General features: G+C 47.9%; 2 protein-coding genes and 1 pseudogene across 4 annotated transcripts; 1 reads left to right on the forward strand and 2 right to left on the reverse strand.

Annotated features, from left to right (window-relative positions):
• The first annotated feature begins 1,470 nt into the window (after positions 1-1,470).
• On the forward strand, positions 1,471-18,103 carry Mtg1 (mitochondrial ribosome associated GTPase 1). Of its 2 annotated transcripts, XM_050136972.1 has the most exons (11): positions 1,474-1,637; positions 2,204-2,268; positions 3,965-4,069; positions 7,361-7,441; positions 8,321-8,377; positions 8,637-8,727; positions 10,355-10,416; positions 10,819-10,915; positions 11,243-11,324; positions 17,209-17,321; positions 17,646-18,102. In XM_050136972.1, the coding sequence occupies exons 1-11, from the start codon at positions 1,529-1,531 to the stop codon at positions 17,762-17,764; spliced, it is 981 nt and encodes a 326-aa protein (XP_049992929.1). In that variant the 5' UTR covers positions 1,474-1,528; the 3' UTR covers positions 17,765-18,102. The 2 variants fall into 2 exon arrangements, with proteins under 2 accessions (XP_049992930.1, XP_049992929.1); XM_050136973.1 differs by lacking the exon at positions 2,204-2,268 and having other exon boundaries at positions 1,471-1,637; positions 3,978-4,069; positions 17,646-18,103.
• LOC126498371 (high mobility group protein B1-like) lies at positions 13,144-17,182 on the reverse strand (annotated as a pseudogene).
• A 137-nt stretch (positions 18,104-18,240) lies between the features above and the next one.
• Positions 18,241-22,888, reverse strand: Sprn (shadow of prion protein). 2 transcript variants are annotated; one of them, XM_050136975.1, is made up of 2 exons: positions 21,542-21,734; positions 18,241-21,052 (listed from the first exon to the last, which is right to left on the reverse strand). In XM_050136975.1, exon 2 carries the CDS (start codon positions 21,035-21,037, stop codon positions 20,594-20,596), a length of 444 nt encoding a protein of 147 aa, XP_049992932.1. In that variant the 5' UTR covers positions 21,038-21,052; positions 21,542-21,734; the 3' UTR covers positions 18,241-20,593. The 2 variants fall into 2 exon arrangements, with proteins under 2 accessions (XP_049992932.1, XP_049992931.1); XM_050136974.1 differs by lacking the exon at positions 21,542-21,734 and adding an exon at positions 21,944-22,888 and having other exon boundaries at positions 18,243-21,052.
• Between the last annotated feature and the right edge of the window lie 1,909 nt (positions 22,889-24,797).

The following is a 24,797-nucleotide window of genomic DNA, read 5'->3' on the forward strand; positions in this document are numbered from 1 at the left end:
GCCATGGTGGAGAATTGGCCTGACATGCCTAGAGCTTTAAATTTAGAATGTGGACACATTTTTCCCCCCTTTTTCTTTTGATATAACATTTTACCTGGTAGTCCAGGCTGGCCTTGAACTTTCTATTCTGCCTCAGTCTCATAAGTGCTGCAGTTACAGAGGTGTGTGTGGATGGTTGGGGGGTGGAGGGGTACCGGGGATTAAACCCAAGGCTTCCTGCATTCTCAGCAACCTTTATAACATCCTTACAAGTCAGCCCTTTTATTTTGAGATAGGGCCTCTTTTAGGGTAGCCCCCTCCATCATTAGCTGGTATCACCGGCCTGTTCCACTAGGAGCAGCTACATTGACATTTAGTTTTGCATTAATGAAGAACGCTTCACTTCCGTTGTATTAATGGGGCTGTAGTCAGTACTTAGAACAGTTAAACTTGAAAATGAAGGCATTACAGACAAAGTAAAACACCTGAAAGTTCTAAAAACGGCCCAAGAACTGATAGGGACAACTAAGTTTCATTACATTGATTTATATGAGGGAAAAATAAGACTTTATTTTTAGACAGGGTCTTGTGTAGCCCAGGCTGACCTTGAACTCGTGACCTCTGACTTCCATCCGGGCTAGTCATACCTGGCTGAGACTTCTAATTTCAAGTTTTCTTTTTAGTGTTTATAAGGACATGCTCCAAAGTGAGATATTGTTTCAAAGGAAAAAAAATGTGTCCAGATTTTAAGTTTAAATTCCTAGGCTTCTCACGCCAGTTTCCCACCGCGGAGGAACCCATCCCCACTGTCAGCAGCTCAAATCCTCCTGGCTTTTCAAAAACCTAGAGTTTTGGGCATGCTAGGCAAGCTGTCATCCTCCATGCTATATCCCCAAGCCTGAAACATTTGGACTGTAGTGCAGAGTCTCAGATTGGGACCGAAGTGATGGCTTGGAGGTTAAAAATGCTTGCTGCTATTACAGAGAATTGAAGTTCGGTTCCCAGCACCCAGTCAAACTACTCAAAACCACCTGTAATTCAAGATCCAGAGGATCCACTGTCTTCTGGCTACTGGGGTTACCTACGTATGTGTAGTATACACAGACACTTCAAATAAATATAAACAAAATTCAGTCCTTGTTGTTTTTCCGGTCTCACCACATAGCTCTGGCTGACCTGGAATCCACTATGTAGAGCAGGATGGACTTAAGCTCCCTGCTTGCCTCTTCCTCTCCCGTGCCGGGATAAAAGATGTGCGCCACCCCAACTGATATAAAAACAAGTACTACAAAAACGCAATAAGGTCTCTTAATTAAAAAAAAAAAACTTCAAGTTACGCAAAAGAACCTCGTGTAACCTCGGGAATCTTGAGAATGGGGCCTCACCGGGCCGCCAAAGTCACACCGGTCCCGCCCACTCAGGGCTACAATTCAAGCACATGCGCAACCGCGCGCGGAACCCTAGAGCGCCGGAACTCCTGAGAGCAGATCCAGGCTCTCGCAGTGTCGGTCCGTCAGGAAACGCTTCCGTCACCAGCGCTATCAGCGCTATGAGGCTTTGGCCGCAGGCATGGGGTGCCGTGGGGGCCGCTTGGCGCGAGTGCTTTCCTCTGCAAGGTCACGAAGTGGCACGCTGGTTCCCCGGCCACATGGCCAAGGGTGAGACCAGCGGGAGGCGCGGGCGGCCCGGGCGCCGGCCCTGGAGGCTCCTTTGGTTGCCTTCCTGGCCTCGGGTTGGAGAGTTGTTCCACGCTTGATGCTTTCAGTCGCACTGAGTGGTGAAGGCACATGCAAGCCGGTCCACCGGAGTGATGGTTGAGTTTAGAGGTCACAACCTGGCCCCAGACAGGCACCTGGCATAGTGCATCGCTGGGCTCCTGGTTGCTGGGGTCTTCCTGCCGCTGCCATGCGAGGTGGTAGTGTGGCTGGAAGGCGCCAGGAGTGTGACCGGGAGGGCGGCAGTTGTGGGGCGGAGCCTCATTTTTTTTTCTCTTTTGGTTAATGTGTTGAGGTCATTAATTCAGCAAAGTATCAAGGACCTCCAGATCAATACCCAAGACCCTCATATGTGAAGTGTTCTGCTCAGACTCACCCAGGGCACCCCAAAGCTCATAATGCTGCCTCCTTTAGCCCTGTGTGCCCTGATGGGTTCTCAGATGTATTTCCTTAGGATCACTTAAATCTGCCTCCTTGGGCTGTTCCCTTAGTGCCCTTCTACCTTCCAGGACTAAAGAAGATGCAGAGCAGTCTGAAGCAGGTGGATTGTGTTATCGAGGTTCATGACGCCCGGATATCCTTTCATGCTGTAGGAGGGCACCTCTGCTAGGCTGTAGAGGCAGCAGGAAGCTTTCCTGCTCTTGCTCGGTCTCCTTTGGACAATCTAGACTGTTCTGCCATATGTCTCCAACTGCCAACAGCTTCTTTTGTAATACTGGCACCTAAAGCGGTGTTTTCCAACTCATTACACATCAGGATTTCTGAGAGGTTTTTGCATTAATCTCTAGCTCTCCTGTTTAGATCAGAATCTCTGGGGTGGGGGTCCAGGCTGTGTGCTTTTATTTTTAAGCTTCTGCCTGATACATCATTTGTCTCAGCCTCTGGCTGGTTCACTTTGATATTTTTAGGGGTAAGTTATGAAACCTGAGATTAAATGGCCTTGCCAACCTGGGCGTTCCTCCTGTCCTTAAGTGAGAATTGATTGGCAAGTCGTTGTCATGTCCATTGACACTTGCTTCTCAGACCATTTTGTTGCATTTAAGCTGTGTTTAGTTTCTGTGATGCAGTTATTGGCATGTGGGTTCTTCCTCATCCTACTTATTCAGCCTGAGAAGAGCCTGAGGATGCCAGACCAATGGGCCCAGGCCCTCGGAACAGCTGGTGGTGGGTGTGGGGACCTGCTGCTACTGGTGGGAGTCCCTGGAAACAGGAATGGAGAATGAGGGACTGTTTCAGCTTTCAGAGTTGGAACTTTAGCAATAGTACATCTGGTGTATCTGTTATAGGCTGTGAATCCTATTAATTAACTTAATGTCACATACTGCCAGGTGTGATGTTATTATTATTATTACTATTATTATCATTTTGAGACAGGGTCTTGCATTATAGCCTTGACTGGCCTGGACCCACTGTGTAGACCAGGATGGCCTGGAACTCACATAGATCTGCTTGCTGGGATTAAAGGTGTGCACTTCCAATCCTGGCTATGTTTGATTATTAAAAAGATAAAACATTGTTTTTTTTCAGCATATATGATGAGAGGACTGATCTCTTTTAGTCTCTTTTAGATGTAGCTGGAACATTCAGCTACATCTACGATGTGGCAGCAGGTCTTTGCTGGATAGTGGTTTCTGTAGTATTTTAGGAGAGGAGCCTGGAGACTTGGGTTTGTGAATGGACTAATCAGCTGTGAGAGGAGGACCATTTGGGTGGAGATAGCAGCTTCCCCGGGTGCCCAGATGGGGCAGGTGGAGGTCTTAGGATGCTTGTACTAGATCCTTCCAAGAAGGCGGAAGGGGCAGAGTGTAAAGGTAAGAAGCCCCATCTTGCCTATGTTAATGTCACATGTTGTAGCCCTATTCAGCCTGGGGTAGCTGAGGATAGCTGGAAGTGGCATCTTCAGGAGCCAGAATGGGTGGTGCTCATAGTAATTTAGTTAGTGCTTCTTAGGAATCACATTTTCTTAAATGTCCAGGTCATTTCATTTTAAACTTAAATTCCTTGGCATCTAATCAGTGAATTTTCTTAAAATTTTGATTTTATTCTTCTCACCGTCTGTTTGGGAAGTCAGGTGACAATGGCCTGCTTGATCAGCTTCTGACACTCTTCATAAGCCACAAGGGCAGCATCAGGTTGGCCCCCCTACATCTGGGGGCAGGAAGATGGGTTGTATGGTTGTTGCTCTGAGATGGGGTTTCTTCTTTGGCTTTAGCTCCTGGCCAGATAACCGCTGGTAAAGCTCAGTAGGGATTTTGCCTTAACATTAGCACATCCCACTTTCAGGTCGAAACCCTCTGTTCCAGGAGCTACTTGGTCTGAAGCCTCATTTACTTGTCCTTAACAAAATGGACTTGGCGGATCTTACAGAGCAGCAGGTGAGTGCCTCCACACCGATGCCAGCAGCAGTGTGACAGAGCCACCGACACAGGACTCCTGGTATGCCCCTGGGTAGGCTCTGCTTTAAAACAACTCCTGGCTTTGCAGGAGGCATCATCTGGCCTGGCTTCTCGGCAACAGCTGTTCCCCTCAAACATGAACTTATGGCCCAAATGCTGAAGATGGACACACCTCCTGTGGGGACTGGGCTGGTATGCTGTGGGAGCCCTGGTGACCACCATAGCTGCTTTGTGCCCTGAGTCTTTCTGATAGATGCTCTGCCTCCTATATCCCCCATGGTAGCCTTTGGCCACGTGTGACTGCCGAAGCAAAGAGACTGATTATATTTTACTTAGCTTTAATGAGTTGGGAGATCCACAAGACTAATGCTTGTAGCCCTGGCCATCTGTGGTGTAGCCCAGAGTTCACTTGTGGTGGCTGCAGTACCCACAGCTGACTGTACTCAGCATGACCTTAGGTTTTCTGCTGCTAGTAGCTTTCTGCATACCCTGTGATCTAGAAACTGGAAGGGCTCAGTGTGTGACTGGGATATGAAAATTCCAAAGTACCAAACAGTCTCTCAAACCTTCCTTTCAATACAATTCCTCATGTTGTGACCCCCAGCCATAACATTTTTTCATTGCTACTTCGTAACCATAATTTTGCTACTGTTATGAATCATAATGCAAATATCTGTGTTTTCCAGTGATCTTAGGTGTCCCCTATGAAAGGGCTGATCAACTTCTGAAGGGATTGTGGCTCCATAGGTTAAGCACCACTGCTCAAAAACCAGGCAGATTTGGGTCCCAGGGCAGTTTGTTTTCTACGTGGCCTAGAAGTAGGCAGTGATGGGAGGAAATATTATTTGAAGTCTTGACTCTACTTTAATGGCTATGTTGTCAAATTCGTTGGAAAGAGGAATGTCAGGATCTTGAATTCAAACCAGTGTTTTAAAAGTTGTTAATGATGCAGACATTTTTCCTTTACTGAAGAGCAAGAGAACTTATATGGAAGGTCAGGATGTCTAAGATGGTGGATGTCTATTGGCAGCACCTGCCGCGAGGCCTGGGGAACTGACTACGCGCTTCACTTGCTGAACAAGCTTCTGGGTTTTGCCCCATTTGGTTGTTTATCTTCAAGTGCCTTCTCCTGTTTTTATTAGTGAAGACTTGATCTGTTAAGAGATCGCATCTGTGTTTTAAATGCTAGCCTTTACAGACTGATGGTGGACACTGTCCTCTACTGGGTAGGCATAGGAAGTGAGACTAGTGCCAGGCTTCTGAAGGACTTGGGCTTCACCCCTCCCCCCTCCGTGGCCTATACCAGGGGAACATCTGAGTGAATCTTCGCAGAGACCAGAGATCAGTATTTCTCTGTCATGATTAGTAGCTTTTTTCCCCCCTCAAAGATTTATTTTCTGTGCATATGTATTTTGCCTGTATGTGTGTATGTGAAACACATGTGTACCTAGTGTGCACAGGGGCCAAAAGAGGGTGTTGGATCCCTTGGAATTGGAGTCGTGAGTTGTGTGGGTGCTGGAAACCAAACTTGCAAGAGCAGCAAATGCCCTTAACCTTTCCACCATCTTTCCAGCCCCCAGGCAAGTATCTTAATTATATGATACATAGTATGGTAACAATAACTGAAAAAGCTGACTGCATCCATGAATTACTTTTTGTTTATTTAGGCATTGATTATATTTTGTGGTCCGTAATGACTAAGCACAATGCTGATTTTCAACATGTATTGATAAATGTGAATATAAATAAAATATGTATACTGATTATACTAAATATTAAGTTTAATGACTTTGTCAGCTTTAGTTTACTTTTGGGCTTATGGTAATACTTATTCTCTATAGTCAGATTGGGTTCAATACTATTTCAGTTTAAAATGGACTCTCATGCTTGGCGTGGTGGCACACCTTTTATCCTAAAATGTGGGAGACAGAAGTAGGCAGATCTCTATGAGTTCCAGGACAGCCAAGGCTACATAGTGAAAGTCTGTCTCAATTTCCCCTCCTCCCCAAAAGGGGAGATATGATAGAGCCCACGAAAGTGATGAGATTCCTCAGAGAAGCTCAGTGCTGAGGCTTCAGAGTGACTTGGTTCAGTCCCATCTTATCTTCAGAAGCATTGAAGTCCCTATGAACAGGCTGTGTCCCCGTCTTCACCCTGGCAGAGCCTGAGGTTCACAAACCGCACAGCTATGTCTGCCCTAGGGCTCTTCCCTCTTGCTCTGCAAGGGTCTCTTTAGAGCCCCTTGTCCTCAGAGTTGCGGCTCTGCACTGTGCTTGCTGCCACCCACTTTTTGTTGCCCTCCTCCTAGAGTTGAAGCTGTCTCTGAGCAGACAAAAGCACCTGTCCTTTCAAGCTTAGGTTCGTCGTTAAGTTTTTATTTATTTATTTATTTATTTATTTTTTTGTTTTTATTTATTTTTGAGGCAGTCTCACTCAGTAGCCCTTGCTGGTCCGGAACTTGCTGTATCAAGACAAGGGTGGCCTCAAACTCACAGAGACCCACCTGTGTCTGCATGCTGAGTGCCGAAATTAAAGGAAAGTGGCACCCGGCTCAACCAGATTCCTTTTTAAAAAACTTTTTTTTTTACATTTATTACTTATTAACTCTCTGCATGTGTGGATATGTGTGTTCCATGGCATGCGTTTGGAGGTCCAAGGACAACTTGGGGATGTCGGTTCTTTTTTTTTCTATTGTATAGGTCTCTGGGATGGAACTCAGGTTGGCATCCAGTACCTTACCAGCTGAACTGTCTCACTGTCCCCAAGCTCAGATTCTTGAGCTTTAGTATTACACCATCTTTTTCTCTTTTTCTCTCCCCCCCCTCTCTGTATATATGTGTGTATGTATGTATTTGTATTTGTTGTTTGTTTGTTAATCTTTATTTTTATTTATGTGGGCATTTTGCCTGCATCTGTGTCTGTGCTTGTGGAAGCCAGAAGATGATACTTAATCACCTGGGACTGGAGTTATGCCATGTAGGTGCTGGGAATCAAACCTGGTCCTTTGAAGAGTTGTCAGTGCTCTTAACTGAGATGTCTCTCGAGTGGTGATATGTACACACACAAGCATACACACATACCTACCTACTTGTCTGCATGTACTCGCAAGCATGTGTGCGTACATGTGTGCCTGCACAGACACACACATACACATTTTAAAAATCTTATTTTAGATAGGGTCTTTCTGTGTAGTATTGAGTTTAAAGGTGTGTACCACCATGCCTGGCATATGATTCATATTTTAATTTAAGATAGAAATGTCTCTTTCAGAGAATTACTCAACACTTAGAAGGAAAAGGCCTGAAGAATGTCATTTTTACAAACTGTATCAAGGATGAAAACATCAAGCTGGTGAGCCTCTGTACATGTGGGTTGATAAATAATGGGGATAAAGTCCTGGAATTGACTTTAGCTGCCTGGGGGTGCACGGTCTCCTGGGCTGCCTGTCTCCTGTGTGGATGCACTCCTGTGTGAGTTCTGAGGGAGTATTCTGGGCTTATAAGTAATAAGAGTCTCTTGCAGAACTGTTGTAAGGAGGAGCGGTGGGGCTACTTCCCGCCACCCGGCTAGCTTTACCCAAAATAATTACACGGAAACTGTATTCTTTTAAGCACTGCCTGGCCTGTTATCTGTAGCCTCTTATTGGCTAATTCTCACATCTCGATTAACCCATTTCTAATAATCTGTGTAGCATCACGAGATGATGTCTTACCAGGAAGGATTCTAGCCTACATCTATCTGGGGTCGGAGAATCATGGCGACTGCCTGACTAGGCTTCTTTCTCCTAGCATTCTGTTCTGTTTACTCCGCCTACCTAATTTTCTGTCCTATCAGGGCCAAGGCAGTTTCTTTATTAACCAATGAAAGTAACTCCTCCATCACAGAACCCAGTAACTCGTTTTCGCAGTTGTTTTGATAGAATCCCATGTGTGCACCGTCTAGTAAGTAGTTACAGTTGCTGTAGAGGCCCCCCTGAGGTAGCCACCCTGCTATTTCATGGTGTTTGTGGTCAGTTGGGTTGGGAGTGGGTGGGTGAATCCAGTTAGCTGTGGCTCAGGTGGGCAGTTGGATACCTGCTATCTGGATGCCTAAGTTTTCATCTCAGTGAGGTGTGGATGAGATCTTGACCCTCCTAATCAAGGGCTAAGTGAAAAGACAGGGTCCCTGACCCTGTTAGTTAAGTGGGTCAGTGAGGAATGTATGACCAGAAGATGTGGTTGTTTGTTGCAGATAATCCCAAAAGTCACGGAACTGATCAAGTGCAGCTACCGCTACCATCGAGCAGAGGTTGGTTGGATGTAGAGCTGGGGGTGGGTATATGGAGTTACCCAGTCCCTTCCTGCCTGTCCATTCTGAGCCTTCTTTAATACAGAGAACTGGGCTGTGTCCCAGCCAGGACCCAGGCTTTGTTTTTACTTTCTTTAATGCAAAAGAATGGGCCAACCCTGTTGGTCAGCATGGGGCCTTTGTGTTGATGTCCCCTTCCCCTGGGCTGTGGGTTTCACAGCTTAGGTGGGATGAAGTTGAAACTCTTCTGTCTCCCCAGAATCTGGAGTACTGCATCATGGTGGTCGGTGTCCCTAATGTAGGCAAATCCTCTCTCATCAACTCCCTGAGACGACAGCACCTCAGGTCAGGTAGGCAGTCCCTGGTTGCTGACTTCCACTCCTGAAAGGCAGTGTGGGAGAGCATGGCCAGCGCTCTGTTGCTTGGAGGCATTCCTTCCATAGCTCGTGCCCTGTTTGCTGAAAGGACAGTTAATGGTTTGAAGGAGGTCTGTGTAGCGAACAGCCATTTGTTACACAGTGTGTTCTTACCAAGCTTTCATGCACTCTTGGCTTTTATGTATTTTGGACTTGGGGATAAATTTATATCCACTTCATTTTTCACACCAACAGTACAGTGTTTATTCAAGAATGTTTACAAATTTAGATGTGTTGGTACACACCTTTAATCCCAGCACTTGGGAGGCAGAGGCAGAGGCAGGTGGCTCTCTGATTTTGAGGTCAGCCGGATCTGCAGAGAGATGTCCAGGACAGCCAGGTTACAACAAAGTGTGGTGGCACACACCTTTAATCCCAGCATTTGAGAGATAGAGGCAGGAGAATTTCTGTAAATTCAAGGCTAGGATGGTTTATAGAGCAAGTTTTAGATAACCAAGGCCACAATAGAGATTCTGTCTCCGAAAGACAAAACAAAACTGTGAAACAGCAACAACACCCATTTGTACTGTAAAGGTTGAGAGTTTGAAATCATGTTGTACTTTTATTTTAGGAAGGGGGTATTTGGGACATTAACTGGGGGAGGGGTGTTACAATCATCTAATTTTTTAGCTTTATTTTCCTTTAAAGTGTCTATCTTCTTTGTTTGGGGTGTTAAGTTGTTTATAGGGTTGAATAGGCATCCCTATTAGCCAAAATTTAAATTACCTGAGACTGAAGCTTCAAACATATCATCCTGTTCTTCCCCAGTGCCTGTCAGCCCTCTTCTATTTCTGTACAGCTGTGTCAGTGAGGAATGCTGGAACCAGGCAGTGGTGGTACACATTTAATCCCAGCACTTGGGAGGCAGAGGCAGGCAGATCTTTGTGAGTTTGAGGCCAGCCTGGTCTACAAAGTGTGTTCTAGGACAGCCAGAGCTGTAACACAGAGAAACTCTTAAAAAAAACAAAACAAAATAAAACAAAAAGCCCCCCAAATTCTGGAACTGACTTGTCTCGCTTCGTCTACTGTTCTAGGTTTGTCCACATTGGAACTGTTAGCAGTTCCCTCCTCCTTAGGTCCAAGTTATTCCGCTGTCTGTATCTCATCCCTCTGGTCATCTGTGATGGACACTTTGATCCTTTTGCCCCTGTGGTGGTTGGCAGTGAATAGGTAGCCTCTCTGGGGTGCCCTAGGCTGGGTCCCATGCCAGGCAGCCACAGTGCCAGAATCAAGGGTGGCGCTGGCCTGCCTGCTCTGGAGTAGGTGAGTCCAGGAGAGGTTTTGAGGTGGAGGAGCAGGTCTGGTGTGACCTTTGTATCTGGGGGAACCTTTCTACACTGGGAGGTGAGCTCTGGACTTTTGTTGACCCTTGGTCACTGTGCCTAGCTTTGAAAACCCTTGCCATGTGTTCTTTGGTACTCAGGAAGGAACAGATTATAAATTGGCAACTTATTGACCTCTGGTTTCCATTCTGCTTGCTGGATATGTTGGCTAAATACATTTTATTACTTGCTCTGTTGCTATGTATAAATATTTGATGGCCTCTCTCCTGTCTTTTCAGGAAAAGCTGCCAGAGTGGGCGGTGAGCCAGGAATCACCAGAGCTGTGACATCCAGAATCCAGGTAGGGCCCTTGATTGCTAAGCCCAGAGCCCTGCCCAGAGCTGTGCTGGTTCTACTGAGCCTGGCACCCCTGAGTGCAGCATTGGCCCTGCTTCTGACCCCCATCCTTGCCCTCCTCTCCTGTTAGGGCCACTGCTGCTATATTCTGTGTAGATCTTTCAGGAGGCAGCCTTTTTACCTCACTTGCCAGAGCCACACTCACGTATTCCCTTGTGCTTTCCATGGACCTTGGGCTTTTATTTATTCTTCAACTTAAGCAGAAATTATACCCAATGGGGACCCTAAACCTTGGTACAGAAGACAACGTATGTGGTGGGTTTATCCAGAGGCTTGCTGCAGCGTCTCTGGCAATGGTTTGACTGCCGGGCAGAGCTGCCTGCTTCATCCACCTTTTGCTGCACAGGTATGTGAGCGTCCACTGATGTTCCTGCTGGATACTCCTGGGGTGCTGGCTCCTCGGATTGAAAGTGTGGAGACAGGCCTGAAGCTGGCCCTGTGTGGTGAGCCCCTGCTAGGGATGGGTGTGCCTCTGCTCCACTGCTGACTTTGACTGTCCCCTAGGCAGGTGGAGTCATTACTTCCTCCACCCTTCCTGCTATCAGATGCTTTTCCCGGCTTTGAGAGAGGGAGACTAGCCCACAGCATACATGTGCTGGCTGCCATTCTGCTCTGTAACATGATGGCAACAAGTCACATGGCCAAAGCCATGCTGCAGGGAGCTTCCCTAGTAGCTTGAGGTTTTCCGCCTTCAACTGGGAGACACTTGGGCTTGGTGGAGCACAGATGTCCGCTGTTCCATGGGCTTGCCTTAGCTGCTTGTCTTCCAGGAACTGTGTTGGACCATCTTGTTGGGGAAGAGACCATGGCTGATTACCTCCTTTACACCCTCAACAGGCATGGGCTATTTGGGTGAGTAGCAGTGGGTTGTGGGGGCTGCAGCTTATCTAGGTATGGTTTTAAAAGTAAGTCATTAAAGTATTATATAATCTTATGTTATTACAAGCATGTGATTTGGTAAGCTTTGAAATATGACCATATCATACTGTCATACAAGATGGTGGACATTCTGCTGGGTGTGGTGATACATGTCCCAAATCCCAGTACTTGTGAGGCTGAGATAGGATCATAAGTTTGAGACCAGCCTTGGCTACATAGTAAGACCCTTCCTTAATCTTAATCCCTTGTGGGTGGACAGGAAGTAGATAAACATTCTATCAACGAAATTGTGCAGACCACATCCTCTCTCCTGGCTTCCTCTACCGGGCTTGATTGTTCTGAGTTATCCACGCTCTGCATTCCTTTTGGTGCTTGAACTCATTGTGTATCACCAGACATCCTGCCCTTGGTTTATCTCTTCACCCTGATGGACATGGAGTGTGTGTAGTTCTTGGCTGTCACAATCAAGGCCACTTTTTAAAGGTGAGCTTTAGCTTCCTAAGAACTACCGAGCTAGTTTTCAGGGCAATTTTACTGTGCCATACACCACCTAGTAGAGAACGGGGGTCCAGGCTGTTCTGAGTCCTCTTTACATGTGTGGCCAGTCTTTTATTTTATTATTGTTGGATTTAATATTTTATTTATTATTTATGAATTTTGCCGGCATGCATGTTTGTGCACCACATACATGAGGTGCCCATGGAGGAAGGCATCAGGTTTCCTAGAACTGGCATTAAAGATAGATGTGAGCAGTCATATGCATGCTGCGATTCTAACCCAGGTCCTCTGCAAGAGCTGTAAGTGCTCTTAGCCACTGGGCCATTTGTCAGCCCTGGCCAGTTTTAATTTTAACCTCACAGGTTGCAGCGTTTGATGTATATTCCTACTAGATGATGCTGACCGTCTTTTCCTGTGTCCATTGGCCATCAGTGTGTCTTCTCTGGGAAAATGTCTGTTCAAACCTTTTTCTCATTTAAAATTTTGTTTTAGGTGTGTTTTGCCTGCACATATCTCTGTGCACTATTGCGTGAGTGGTGTCCACTCCCCTGAAACTGCTGTTTCTGACGGCTGTGAGCCGTCATGTGGACACTGGGAATTGAACACAGGTTCTCTGGAAAAGCAATAAGTGCTCATAATCACTCAGCCATTGCCCCAGACCCCCTTCCCTTTTTGGTTTTGTTTTTTGAGATAGGGTATCTCTACATAGTCCTGGCTGTCCTGAAACTCACTACATACACCAGACTGGCCTCAAACACACAAAGATCTGCTTGCCTCTATCTTCTGCATGCTGAGATTAAAGACGTGCTCCACAATCCTCATCCTCTTCCTTTTGTTCTTTTTGTGCTGGGATTGAATACAGAAAGCACCTGCTCTACTGCTGAGCTACGTCCCAGTCCATTTTCTTATTTTTATTTTATTTTTGTTTTTTTGAGACAGGGTTTCTCTGTAGCTTTGGAGCCTATCCTGGAACTAGCTCTTGTAGATCAGGCTGGCCTTGAACTCACAGAGATCCACCTGCCTCTGCCCCCCCCCCCCCGGCCCCAAGTGCTGAGACTAAAGGTGTGCGCCACTACCACCCAGCCCATTTTCTTATTTTTTTTTTTAATAAAAAAAATTGTATTTACTTAGAAGCATTCAGAATGTCAACAAAACAGCTGCAATTTTTTTTTGCAATTACAGAGTGGTATTCAGTTAACAGAACAACAATTATCTTCGTATAAGCTGCATCAGAGACAACTGAAGATGAAAAAAAAAACCAAAAACAAAAAAAAAAAACCAAAACAACAACAACAACAAAAAAAACCCTACCGTCCCCATATATAACTAATTTGTGCTGTGCACCAACAAGAACCTGCTTTAAATTTCCATGCCAATTTATAACCCCCAGACTGTACCAGGCAAGGTTAGTGGCTATTGAAAATACCACTAGGACAGGGCTATCTAAAGACACATTCGGTAGTGTGTTAACTATACAAAAAAAGACACTGTACAGTTTAAAAACAAATCTTACACAGCCTTACATTTCAATTTTTTTTCTTTAAAAGGAGTGAGTTGTGTACAGGGGGGTTAAATGCTTTATAGACAAGAAAAAAAAAACTGCGCTAGAACCAACTTATTCATCATCATCATCTTCTTCCTCATCTTCATCTTCCTCTTCTTCCTCCTCCTCTTCATCCTCTTCGTCTTCCTCATCATCTTCCTCTTCCTTCTTTTTCTTGCTCTTTTCCGCCTTGACCACCCCCTTTTTTGCTGCATCGGGTTTTCCTTTAGCTCTGTAAGCAGCAATATCCTTTTCGTACTTCTCCTTCAGCTTGGCAGCCTTCTGTTCGTAGGGCTGCTTGTCATCTGCAGCAGTGTTGTTCTACATCTCTCCCAGTTTCTTTGCAACATCACCAATGGATAAGCCAGGGTGTTCTCCTTTGATTTTGGGGCGATACTCAGAACAGAACAAGAAGAAGGCCGAAGGAGGCCTCTTGGGTGCATTGGGGTCCTTGAACTTCTTTTTGGTCTCCCCTTTGGGGGGGATGTAGGTTTTCATTTCTCTTTCATAACGAGCCTTGTCAGCCTTGGCCATGTCTTCAAATTTCCCCTTTTCTTTAGCAGACATGTTCTTCCACCTTTCTGAGCACTTCTTGGAGAACTCTGAGAAGTTGACAGAAGCATCCGGGTGCTTCTTCTTGTGTTCCTCCCGGCAGGTTTGCACAAAGAATGCATACGAGGACATTTTGCCTCTCGGCTTCTTAGGATCTCCTTTGCCCATGTTTAGTTGATTTTCGTCCGCGAGGCACAGAGTCGCCCAGTGCCCGTCCGGCTCTCGCTTGCCCCGGCGCTGTCTCTCCATTTTCTTATTTTTAAGTTGCACTTCTTTACCTATTCTGAGGGACAAGTCTAGGTCTTGACTTTTTCCATTAACACCGTGTTTTAGGGGTAGTTTTGGAAGTTTATAATAGTGGTGCTTTATATCTAGAAATATGCCTAACCTGAAGTCATAGAAGCTTGCTTTCTTCTTGCAGAGTGACAGCTTAGATTTTACTCTTAGCTATATGGCCCTCTCCTGATGTGTATTAGCATTTGCTTTGGGTATGGCGCAGCTGTGAAGTTCTTATTTTGCACACGGATGACCAGTTGTCCAGGAACGTTTGTTGAAGACTTTCCCCACTAATTGTTCTTCTGCCTTTGCTGAGAATCCTTGTCGTCTGTCTGTCTGTCTGGACTCTTCTGTCCTCTTCTGTCTTGGTGATGGTACCTTTGATGGACCTCAGCCTCACTCTTCTTTGAAGTTGTTTTGTCTGTTTTATTTCCTCCATGTTCACATAGGAACTTTACAAATTTCTCAGCTTCTACAAAAGACCTATTTTTACAGGTGAAGTACTCAGCGGTAAAACACTGGTCTGGCAGTTGCAAGCCCATAGGTTCAATCCTTAACACTACCAAAAAATCAAAACCAACCAAAGCTGAACATTGCTTTCCTTGGGAATGCCAATTCCATTAAATTTATTTGTCAGTTTGGAGAAAACATGACAATATCAGAACACTATTGGGTACTGCATCTCATGAAGATAGTGACTGCATCCGTCTGTTTAGCTCATTATTAGTTTTCAACAGACAGATCTTTTACATCTTTCATGCTCTCATATATGGCATTGTTATTAATTTTAATATTGTAATTGGTATTGATAGTTTATGAAAATAGTTGAATATTGCGGTTGAGTCCTAGAATTCACTTGATTTTTTTTAACTAGATAATCATGTTATTTACAAATAAGGATTTTTTTTCTTATCTTTGAAGATTTGGGTTCTTTTCCTTTTTCTTGTCTCTACATCTTGGTGTTGAGTGGAGTGATGAACACCGGCTTCCTCTTGTCTCTGTATTAGCAGAAGAATGTGGACTCCTACCCTCGGGTAGGATGCTAGCTGGGGTGTTTCATAGATGTCTTCCCAGGCTGAGGATGTCAGTCTGACTGGAGGCGTATTGCTTTTATTTCCAAAAGGGTCAGCTTAGTTGGTGTTCTCTGTTTTCTTTATTTTGCCAAGCCCTGTTCTCTTGGCTCTGCTGCCTTAGTGCTGGGATCACAGCAGGCCTCACCACACCTGGCTTGGCTTCCTTGCTTCTTCCCTCCCTGGCATCTTTCACACGCAGAGCAAGGACTCTGGTATTGAACTGTGCTCCAGACTTTAGTTCACTTGAGACGGGCTCACCATGTAACGCAGGCTGTTCTCAAACTTGTGCTCCTCCTGCCTCAGTCCTAGGAATGACTGCACGTCATGCCCAGCTTCAGCTTCACTGATTTCTGTTCCGTCTTCACGCTGTCCTCATCTCTATCTTGCTAGTTACCTGTGCATCTATGTTGTGACTCACTAAGCAGAGCCATGACTGGACCTGCTACGTCCTGCTGGTGTTTGCAGCTCCAGTTTTCTGTACTTGGAGGATGTTGCTAGGACGCTACCACTGTGGAGTCCTTTCTAGCTTGTTACCTGTGACTTTTTGTGAACGGGGTTCCCAGAGCATCTCAGCTGTCACCCTGCAACAGCCAGGTCCCATTTCTCTCATTCTCCCGTGTCCATCATCACCATATGCTACTTTTGCGTGTTCCACGAACCCCAGAGACACTGCTGTGATCTCTTGCTATGTAGATAGTTGTCATTATAAGAAGAGAGAGCCTTGCATACTGAGCTAGCATGTTACATACACAGTGTTGGCTGTCTTTGTGGGAACCCAAAGAAGTTTATACTTGTGTTTCCTGAACATGAGATTTTCTTTAATATTTACTGTAGTGAAGGTCAGCACCAAATTTCCACATGACTGAATTTCACCTGTGCCATGGTGCATAGAGGCCAATGTGACCTCTCACCTCTGTAGTGGGGCAAGTGTCTGTGACCTCTCACCTCTGTGGTGGGGCAAGTGTCTGTGACCTCTCACCTCTGTGCTGGTACAGGTGTCTGTGACCTCTCACCTCTGTGGTGAGGCAGGTGACTGTGACCTCTCACCTCTGTGGTGGGGCAGGTGACTGTGACCTCTCACCTCTGTGGTGGTGCAGGTGACTGTGACCTCTCACCTCTGTGGTGGTGCAGGTGACTGTGACCTCTCTGTGGTGGGGCAGGTGACTGTGACCTCTCACCTCTGTGGTGGGGCAGGTGACTGTGACTTCTCACCTCTGTGGTGGTGCAGGTGACTGTGACCTCTCACCTCTGTGGTGGGGCAGGTGTCTGTTACCTCTCACCTCTGTTCTCGGGCANTCTAGGGCAGGTGTCTGTTACCTCTCACCTCTGTGGGAGGGCAGGTGTCTGTGACCTCTCACCTCTGAGGTGGGGCAGGTGTCTGATTCACTAGTAACCAGGTCCCTGTGCAGTGCTCAAGATACTTTATTTCTGGCCTGCATTTGTAGTGTCTGTCAGCCTCTTCTCTGACTGTCTGTCTCTCTTTTGTCCATTGTTCCTCAGAGCTTTCCCCTAGTGAAGTGCACTTCAGGCCTTTTCACAGGGGCTTTGTCACAGCTTTGTGACTTTCAGTACGCAGTTATACGGACTGACATGCTGTTGTGCTTACTGTTTACATCCAGTCATTGACGGGTCAGCACAAGCTGGCTGACTGACCTCAGTTTTGCTCTGTTCTGCTTTGAAGGCCTGGTCACTTTTGACTGGATGCGAGTCAAAAATTTGAATTTAACCTTGCTGGGCCATAAGCCTTTACTTTTCTGTAAGAATTTCCGAGCCTTATTCTGGAGCAGTAAGCTGCCTGGAAGCAGTCTGGTCTTCTCAAGAGCCAGGGAGCTGGCTCCTCTGAGGCGTGGGTGTGTGGGAACCCTCCTCAGGCGTGAAGCCTCACGGAAGCCTGACCTGCGCCGTGGGCTTGCAGGTACGTGCAGCACTATGGCCTGGCCAGCGCCTGTGACCACATAGAGCAGGTGCTGAAGAGTGTGGCTGTGAAGCTGGGGAAGACGCGGAAAGTGAAAGTGCTCACCGGCACAGGTGGGTGAGGCTACGCTGACGGCGTGGGCCCCTTCCTCTGTCACCTTTCTGCAGGGCAAGAGGAGACACAGAAGGAAACCTGTAGGCAGCTGTCCTGCGATCAGAGCATGGGAAGGGGAACTGTGGGCATTTCTAGGGAGGGAGGACTTTCTAGTATGGGCTTCTGAGGGTGGTCCTCACTCCGGACAGTGCTGGGTGGATGTGGTGTCTGTGTTCTTTCTGAACATGCCCTGTTCCTCGGGTTCCACTGATGGGGCCTCTAGTGGTCTCTTAGGGCTGGGCTGCCCTTAGAGGCCCCTTTCTCATCTGACCCTCTGTCCTTAGGTAATGTCAATGTTATCCAGCCTGATTATGCCATGGCAGCCCGAGACTTCCTCCGGACCTTCCGCAAAGGGCTACTGGGCCAAGTGATGCTGGACCGTGATCTTTTGCCTGCTTGTTGATGATGCCGAGCTCTGAGCTGGCTTGCTGGAGTATAGTCTTCTGCATACTCCATGGAACTGCAGCTGGAGTGTTTAGCAATCCGAACTGTTTCCCTGTCCACAGATTCTATGTGTTGCTACCTAAGACTCAGCCCCTAACTCCAAAGGGCACTCTGTTCTTTTATCAGCCTGGTTAGTCCTGGTTATAACCATGGGGTCCCAGGAGTCCTAACTATGTGGTTTAGTCAGGAGGTTTTCTCTCAGTCTCAAGGAGAGGCTAATGTTCTCTCAGAGGAGTCAAAGCTATAATCTGTAATTTAAAAATTGGGTTAAAAAGACCGCTTTAAAAAAATCTTTCTCTGACTGTCTCTCATTTAATTTCATTTTTTTTTTTGTTATTTTGAGGCAGTGTTTCATTGTGTGATTTGGGCTGGTCTCAAATACACATTTCTCCTGCCCCAGCCTCTGGAGTGCTGGAATTATACAGGCGTGTGTCATGACACCAGGTGAAAGGCCCATTTTCTGATAGCTTTTTTTCTTTTTATTGTGCACTTAGTACTTTAAGCCCATTAGTTAAATCCCCTCCCCCTCCACCAATGAATGCTGGGGATTGGTAGATTAGGGACCGGGGCTCCTAATTCAGAATCTCAAGCATCTTGAAGTCCTGCAATGAGGAGAAAGCTTGCTGCCAGCGGAGGCCTTTATTTCACGATGAACTCTTCACTGATACGTGTGTGCACAGATAGCAACAGGAGGTTTGGAACAGAAAAGCCCAGGAATGTCCTCTCCCCTTGTTCTTCTAAGCCTGTGCCTCAGGAGACCATCTGCTGTAGGCTCACCTTTGCACAGGTCCCAGCATGGTCGACCTCCGTACACCCATAGGCATCTAAAGGATGTTGCTGCCAGCAGCTTGCTGTCTAGAAAGGAAAAGGGAAGGGCTGGTTGATATAGACAGGAGGTGCTGTTGGACCAGCTGGGCTACACCTGCTCAGTACTTCTAATTTCTTCTGTCCAGTATTGACCTGGCCTTCCTGTAGTTGCCTGAACCAGTGCTTGCATGCTCAGCTGGCTCTCTGCTTCTTGTGGATAGCTGATAACAGGGGCTAACCGTCCATTGTTGCCCCTTATTGTGGCTGCAGTATGGTAAGCGTCCTGAGATTCTCCCTCAGCGTCTTATGGTTCTCGCTGGTGGAGAAGGTATTCAAAGATGTGTGGCTGTGCCAAGTGCTAAACACCCTGGAGAAGTCAGATTGGTATGCGAAATAATAATTCGAAGGTGATGTTTCCATGATGTCCAGAACCAACACATGGTACCCTGGTACGTGCAGGTCGGATCCACATAGCCCATCCTCATAGGTATTTGACAAGCCGAAGGGGCTCTAGTGCGTCTTTCTATACCAGACTCGGTGGTACCTGCCTTTGAGGCCCTGAGTGGGCTTGGCCCTTAGCTTGCTGGTCTTAGACTTGAGCTTGGTCTGCAAGAGACAGGCTGGCTGTGCCTAAGAGCACCGGCAGTGTAGATAGAGGATGCAGGGAGCTGCATCCTGCAACTTGTTGGTCAAGAAAATGCCTGGCTAGCGTCCTGCCAATAGCCTTGAAACCTGTATACTAACCAGAAATTTGCCAGGCTAGCATTGTGCATACAGACTGAGCCCAGAGACCCGTCACTCCATGGAGCAAGGATGTGCTGGTGGGCAGCAGGGAGCCAGGCTGCCCAAAGGTAGATCCAGGTGAGGACTGCAGTGCATATCTCTGAGACCACCCTGGACATCAGCTCTGTCCTCAGGATGGATATGAATAGTCAGAAAACTTTCAGTAGTGTTAGCCCAAACTCACAACCTACTGAGTCTGGTTTTAGCTTTCCTCTGGCAGCAGTGGGCCTGATGAACCGTTGCCTTCTCCAATGTGCAGGCTGCCAGCTCGCAATTGTGCCATATTCTCTTACCTTCCTGTTCCATCTGTTTCCAAAGGAGGGCGTCTCCCAACACAAGATGCTGCTGTCCACTGGCATGGGAATCTTGCAGTTTGGGTCATGTATAAAGACAGCTCCAGCAGGATTGATACTGTGTCCAAGTGACCTTTGCTTGTGAACTTTAAAGTTCAAAGGAAATGGAATGTGTCCGAATTGGAACCCCCTACCCTCATCTTAGGGACAGTTAAGTGGTCCTTATGGCCAAGTGGTTCCAAGTGAGGAATGCTTTTGACAGGTCTCTTAGGCAGCCTGTGGGGAAGACACACTAGCTTGGCCTTGGCAGCATGTTCAAGGAGGACCACAGTGGCTGTCCAGGGATGAGTATTTTCTGCTCTGGATGTTCCTGAGCTGTGACATCATTAGGACCTGCTCTGGGCAGGTGGTTAGCACCTGACATTTCTCACGCCTCAGTCCAAGTGAATGTTCTCTTCATCAGATTTGTGAAGCCCAGAGGCACATGGTCCATTTCTTCTGCTTCCACAGGAGGCTCAAGGTCTTTTGGGCTTTAGTGGCAGAATCAGACAGGCCCACCTGAGGATGGCCTCTTCCTGGTGGTCAGCGTTATTCATGCTCTTGCGTCCAGGGCAAGCAGACAGGCATGGCCCAGTACTTCCTTCCTCTGGGGCAGCTCTGGAGAGTAGAGGGCAGCCTGCCTCTCTGGCGGTGGAAGATTGGGAGATCGGGATGGGCAAAAGAGTCGACAGTGTCCACAAATTGCAAGAAAGCTCGTGGGTTCAGAATTCCCAGGCCGTCACCTGGGCTGGGGAACCATAGTCAGCAAAAGGAAGTGACCCTTTGAGCTGGAAAACACGAGGATGGTCCCTCGGGCCCCCGATGACCAGGCACGGAACCAGATCTGGGATGGAGCTCAGCCCGATCTAGGGCCAAAGCAATTCTAAGGCACCAAGGGTGCCCCCTAGAAGCAGGCAGATACGTGGGCTGGGAGTGGACCCAGAGCCCGAAGTCCAGGCCCAGTAGCTGTAGACTCCTCGATCAGTTCCGTTGCCTCCAGTTGCCCCATTCTCATCGTCCTCCAGGCCTAATTCTCCAGGCCCCGAGGTCCTCCTCCAGCCAGAGCCGGTGGCAATGCCCGCAGCCACACCTGCTGCAGCCCCTGCGGCTGCCCCTGCAGCCGCCACACGCAGAGAGGAGCCGTAGCGGGGTGCCGGCCTTACGCGCACTCTCGATGCCCCACGCGCGCCTCCGCGTACCCCGCGGGCGCTGCCTCTAGCTCCTCCGCGGCCGCCCTTGGCCGAACAGCTGTCACAGAGGAAGGCGGCGGCCAGCAGCAGAGCCCAGCACGTGGCAGCAGTCCAGTTCATCCTACTGGGCAGAATCTACAAGAAGAGGATGGAAGGGGCTTCAGCTTCTGATAAGGGGTGGCGTTTGGTTTAGAGCCTGGGCAAGGGGGTATCATGGCCAGGAAATAGGCCCATCCGGTACTGAGAACACCGACATCAGCCTGAAGGCAGAACGAGCCTCTGATTTTGTGATAATTTGACAGAGGGCTCGCAACATTTTGGAGGACAGTGGGCTCAGAGCTGGGGAAGGGACTCTTAATCTCCAGCATCAGGACTTTGGTTTGGGGTTCTTGCTATGTAACCAGGTAGAGATGGGGTGGGGTGAAGGTGCTCAACAGCAGGGCGACCGTTTTACCGTTGTGGTAGGGTGGAGATGGGGGTTTGATGAGCTTCCTCAGTGGGGCTCAGGCCTTGGGGGCGGGGGAACAAATTTCTCCCCACCCCCCGCCCTGCACACGGGTCTCTGGAAGGGCTGGGGATGGATCAGTGTAGGGAGGACGCTAGTTTGGAATCGACAGCCCTTACCACACTCAGATTAGGGGTAGATGGACGACCTTGTGTCTTGCTCTGGTTTTCTAGATCTCCTGGCGAGGCTTTCAGCCAGAGGCTGCGGCTGCAAGCACTGCCGCTGCTGCTGCTGGGGGAGCAGAAGCCAGACCCGCGATTCCTTGCAGCGCAAACAACCAGTACTGGGCGAAACGCCCGGCAGGCCCGGACTCTAAGTAAGTCTTTCCTTTCCCCGCCCCAGCTCCACCCTTCCCGGATTTGCTCAGATCAGCTGTCCGGGCAGGTCACTGATCAGGATGGGTTCCGACTGGCTGTGGACCAGCAGTTGAGTGGTGGCTCCATCCTTCTCAGGTCCTCTCTCCCCGCCCCCAACTTCCTCCCTCCCAAGCCTCACTGGGTTCATCAATCTCCCCGACTTACTGGTCACAGGCCAAGGTCGGAACAGTCGAACAGTGCATAGGGGCCGTGGCCCCAAGCGGAAAGGTGAGGCGGCGAGGACCCTCTTCCTGAAGCAGAGCTCACGACTGGATTTTGCTGAAGCCTCCGCCCGAACATTAGGGGCGGGCTGCCTTGGAAGCTCAGCCCCGGGAGACGCGAAGGGAGGAGGTGCGGCAGGCTCGGAAAGGCACAGCCCCAGCCCTTCTGTTGCCCGGCCCCCATCCTAGCTGCGCGGCATTTGCTTCCTCCCACCTCATCTCCCCCATCCTCCAGCCATGCCCAACCTCTCATTTCCCTATGTCCACTAGCCCCACCACCCACGACATCCAGTGCGTTCTTGTCCCTGTCGGTCCAGCATCTTTGCTCATGGCCTCTCCCTCTCTGGTTTTCTCTACCTGCCCATCTCATGAATTTCCCACCACCATTCCCATTCCTCTGATGCAATCCCAGTCCCACTTATCCCTCTTCTCCAGCCGAAAGGACCACTGCGATGTCCTTCTAGGTGTGTAGGGTTCCCGGCAAGCATTGGAATGTGCCCAGCACCCTGCCAGATGACCCTCCAGGCAGGGATACACAGTTATGAGTACCCCAACTACACTAGAATCCCTGCTGATCTGAACCCTTCCTGAAACCTTCTGGAAATAGGCCCCTGGAGAGCCAGCCCTCCTTTGTTTTCAAGCTGGCTTTTGCTGTGCTCTTCCTGCCTTTGTAGGGTAAGTGTGATCTCAGCTCCAGACAGCCACGAGAGTTTTCATGTGCCCTGGCCTTGCTTTCCAAGGCCCAAGATTACAGTCTGAGCTGGGGGTCAGCCCTGTCTTGGCTGAGGCTTAGTATGGAGCCTCCTAGGAATCTAAGATGGACCCAGTGGGTAGGGGCAGGACCTGGAGAGGAAGGGAATTGGTCCTGGTAATCTGGGCTCAGCAATACCTGGTTAGTGTATGGAGTGCCTCCCATTGAAGCTAGTGTGGTTCTGAACTTCCCTTCTTGTGCAGTTGAAAGGCCGTTAGCCCAGAGACTGGCCGATGCCCCCTTTTAGCTCAGGCAGGGAGAGCTTCCAGGCACTCCTTCCTTCCCCTACTGCATGTTAAAGTGTGAAGGACAAACACTATTTGTTAGACAACCAAGGCCATCTGCAGCACACGAGAACAAGGCCAAGGTATAAAAACAGAAAGAGAGAGAGAGAGAGAGAGAGAGAGAGAGAGAGAGAGAGAGAGGTTTGAGGACCCAGAAGAAAACTTAAAACACACACACACACACACACACACACGCTCATAATGACCAGAGCAGCCAATGTTGGTAACTAAGAAAAGGATGCTGTAAAACAGAAATAAAATAGGATAAAACAGGAATAAAATGAAAGAAATTTTTAGATCAAAACATTTTGTTCCCCTCAAAAGAAGAGAGGGGTTGAGTTTACAAAGGTATCCTATAAAAGATGAAGACTGTGGGAGGAAAGGTCACCAGCCCAGGGGTACAGTTTTGGGTTCTGACACTTGAGGGTTGTTCCAAAGATGAGAGTAGAGAAGAAAGAGGGTCAGAGGCACAGTAGGAAACACAGAGGAGAGGCAGCTTCCTACTGGACTAGGCTGCAAGATGCGCACTGGCAAGAATAGCATTTAGGATTCGATATTTGAATAGACACGGGAGCTCTTAAAATATTAGCAAAAGGGGCTGGAGAGATGGCTCAGTGGTTAAGAGCAATGCCTGCTCTTCCAAAGGTCCTGAGTTCAATTCCCAGCAACCACATGGTGGCTCACAACCATCTGTAATGAGGTCTGGTGCCCACTTGGCCTCCAGGCATACACACAGACAACGTTGTATACATAATAAATAAATAAATATTAAAAAAAATATTAGCAAAGAAATCCTACCGGGCATAGAAAGTGTTATCACAGAGTCAGAATCTGCCAACACATGCTCCTACTTGTGGACTAAGGAAGAAAATGACCTTAATTGTTTCAGAAGGGGAAGACAAAGCATTTGATTTCAGTCAACAGCCCTCTACATTGGTGGGGGAACCCAGAAAACTAGTCACGCAAGTGAATTACTTACCTGAGAAAGACTGTCTTAAAACCTGCAGCAAATATTTATCATCTAGAGCCTTCAGGCATGAACCACCATGTGTGGTTTGTTATGTGGTACCGGGGGTAGAATCCAGAGTCTTCAGGCATGAACCACCATGTGTGGTTTGTTATGTGGTCTGGGGGTAGAATCCAGAGCCTCAGGCATGAACCACCATGTGTGGTTATGTGGTACCGGGGGTAGAATCCAGAGCCTCAGGCATGAACCACCATGTGTGGTTATGTGGTACCGGGGGTAGAATCCAGAACTTTGTGCACGTGAAATGAGCCCTTTACAAAAAGAGCTGCATCCCTTGCCCTAAACTGGTTGTGCTGATTGAAAAGTATAGAGAGTTAAACAAACAAACAATACATCAGGGGCTGGAGAGATGGCTCAGTGATTAAAAATGTTTTCCTACTCTCAGAGACAACCAAGCTTGGTTTCCAGCACCCACATTGGGCGGCTCACAACTACCTCTGAATCTAGTTCCAGCGTGACCGGTGCACATAAACTTACACAGGCACATACACATCAAAAGAGATCTTAAACATACACTATTGGAGCTGGAGAGATTGCTCAGTAGTTAGGAACAATGGCTGCTCAACCATGAGGACCAGAGCTTAGACCCCAGAACCCACATCAGGTAGCTTACTATCTCCTTTAACTCCAGCTCTGAGAGATCTGACACTTTCTCCTGGCCTCCTTGGGCTTTTGTGCACATATGTGTACATGTGCACACACATGCATGCACACACACACACAGCACAAACAAGTC

Source organism: Alexandromys fortis, unplaced genomic scaffold (genome assembly GCF_014885135.2).
Source record: "Alexandromys fortis isolate MF-2015 unplaced genomic scaffold, M_Fortis_MF-2015_v1.1 scaffold_3, whole genome shotgun sequence".
Lineage (NCBI taxonomy): Eukaryota > Metazoa > Chordata > Mammalia > Rodentia > Cricetidae > Alexandromys > Alexandromys fortis.

Excerpts from the sequence above, each read along its gene's own strand:
- Mtg1 (XM_050136972.1), top strand. The coding sequence starts at position 1,529 with ATGAGGCTTTGGCCGCAGGCATGGGGTGCCGTGGGGGCCGCTTGGCGC. Across the intron at positions 7,442-8,320 it reads AGGATGAAAACATCAAGCTG|ATAATCCCAAAAGTCACGGA; the intron begins GTGAGCCTCTGT and ends TGTTTGTTGCAG. Across the intron at positions 10,916-11,242 it reads CCTGAAGCTGGCCCTGTGTG|GAACTGTGTTGGACCATCTT; the intron begins GTGAGCCCCTGC and ends CTTGTCTTCCAG.
- Sprn (XM_050136975.1), bottom strand. The coding sequence starts at position 21,037 with ATGAACTGGACTGCTGCCACGTGCTGGGCTCTGCTGCTGGCCGCCGCC.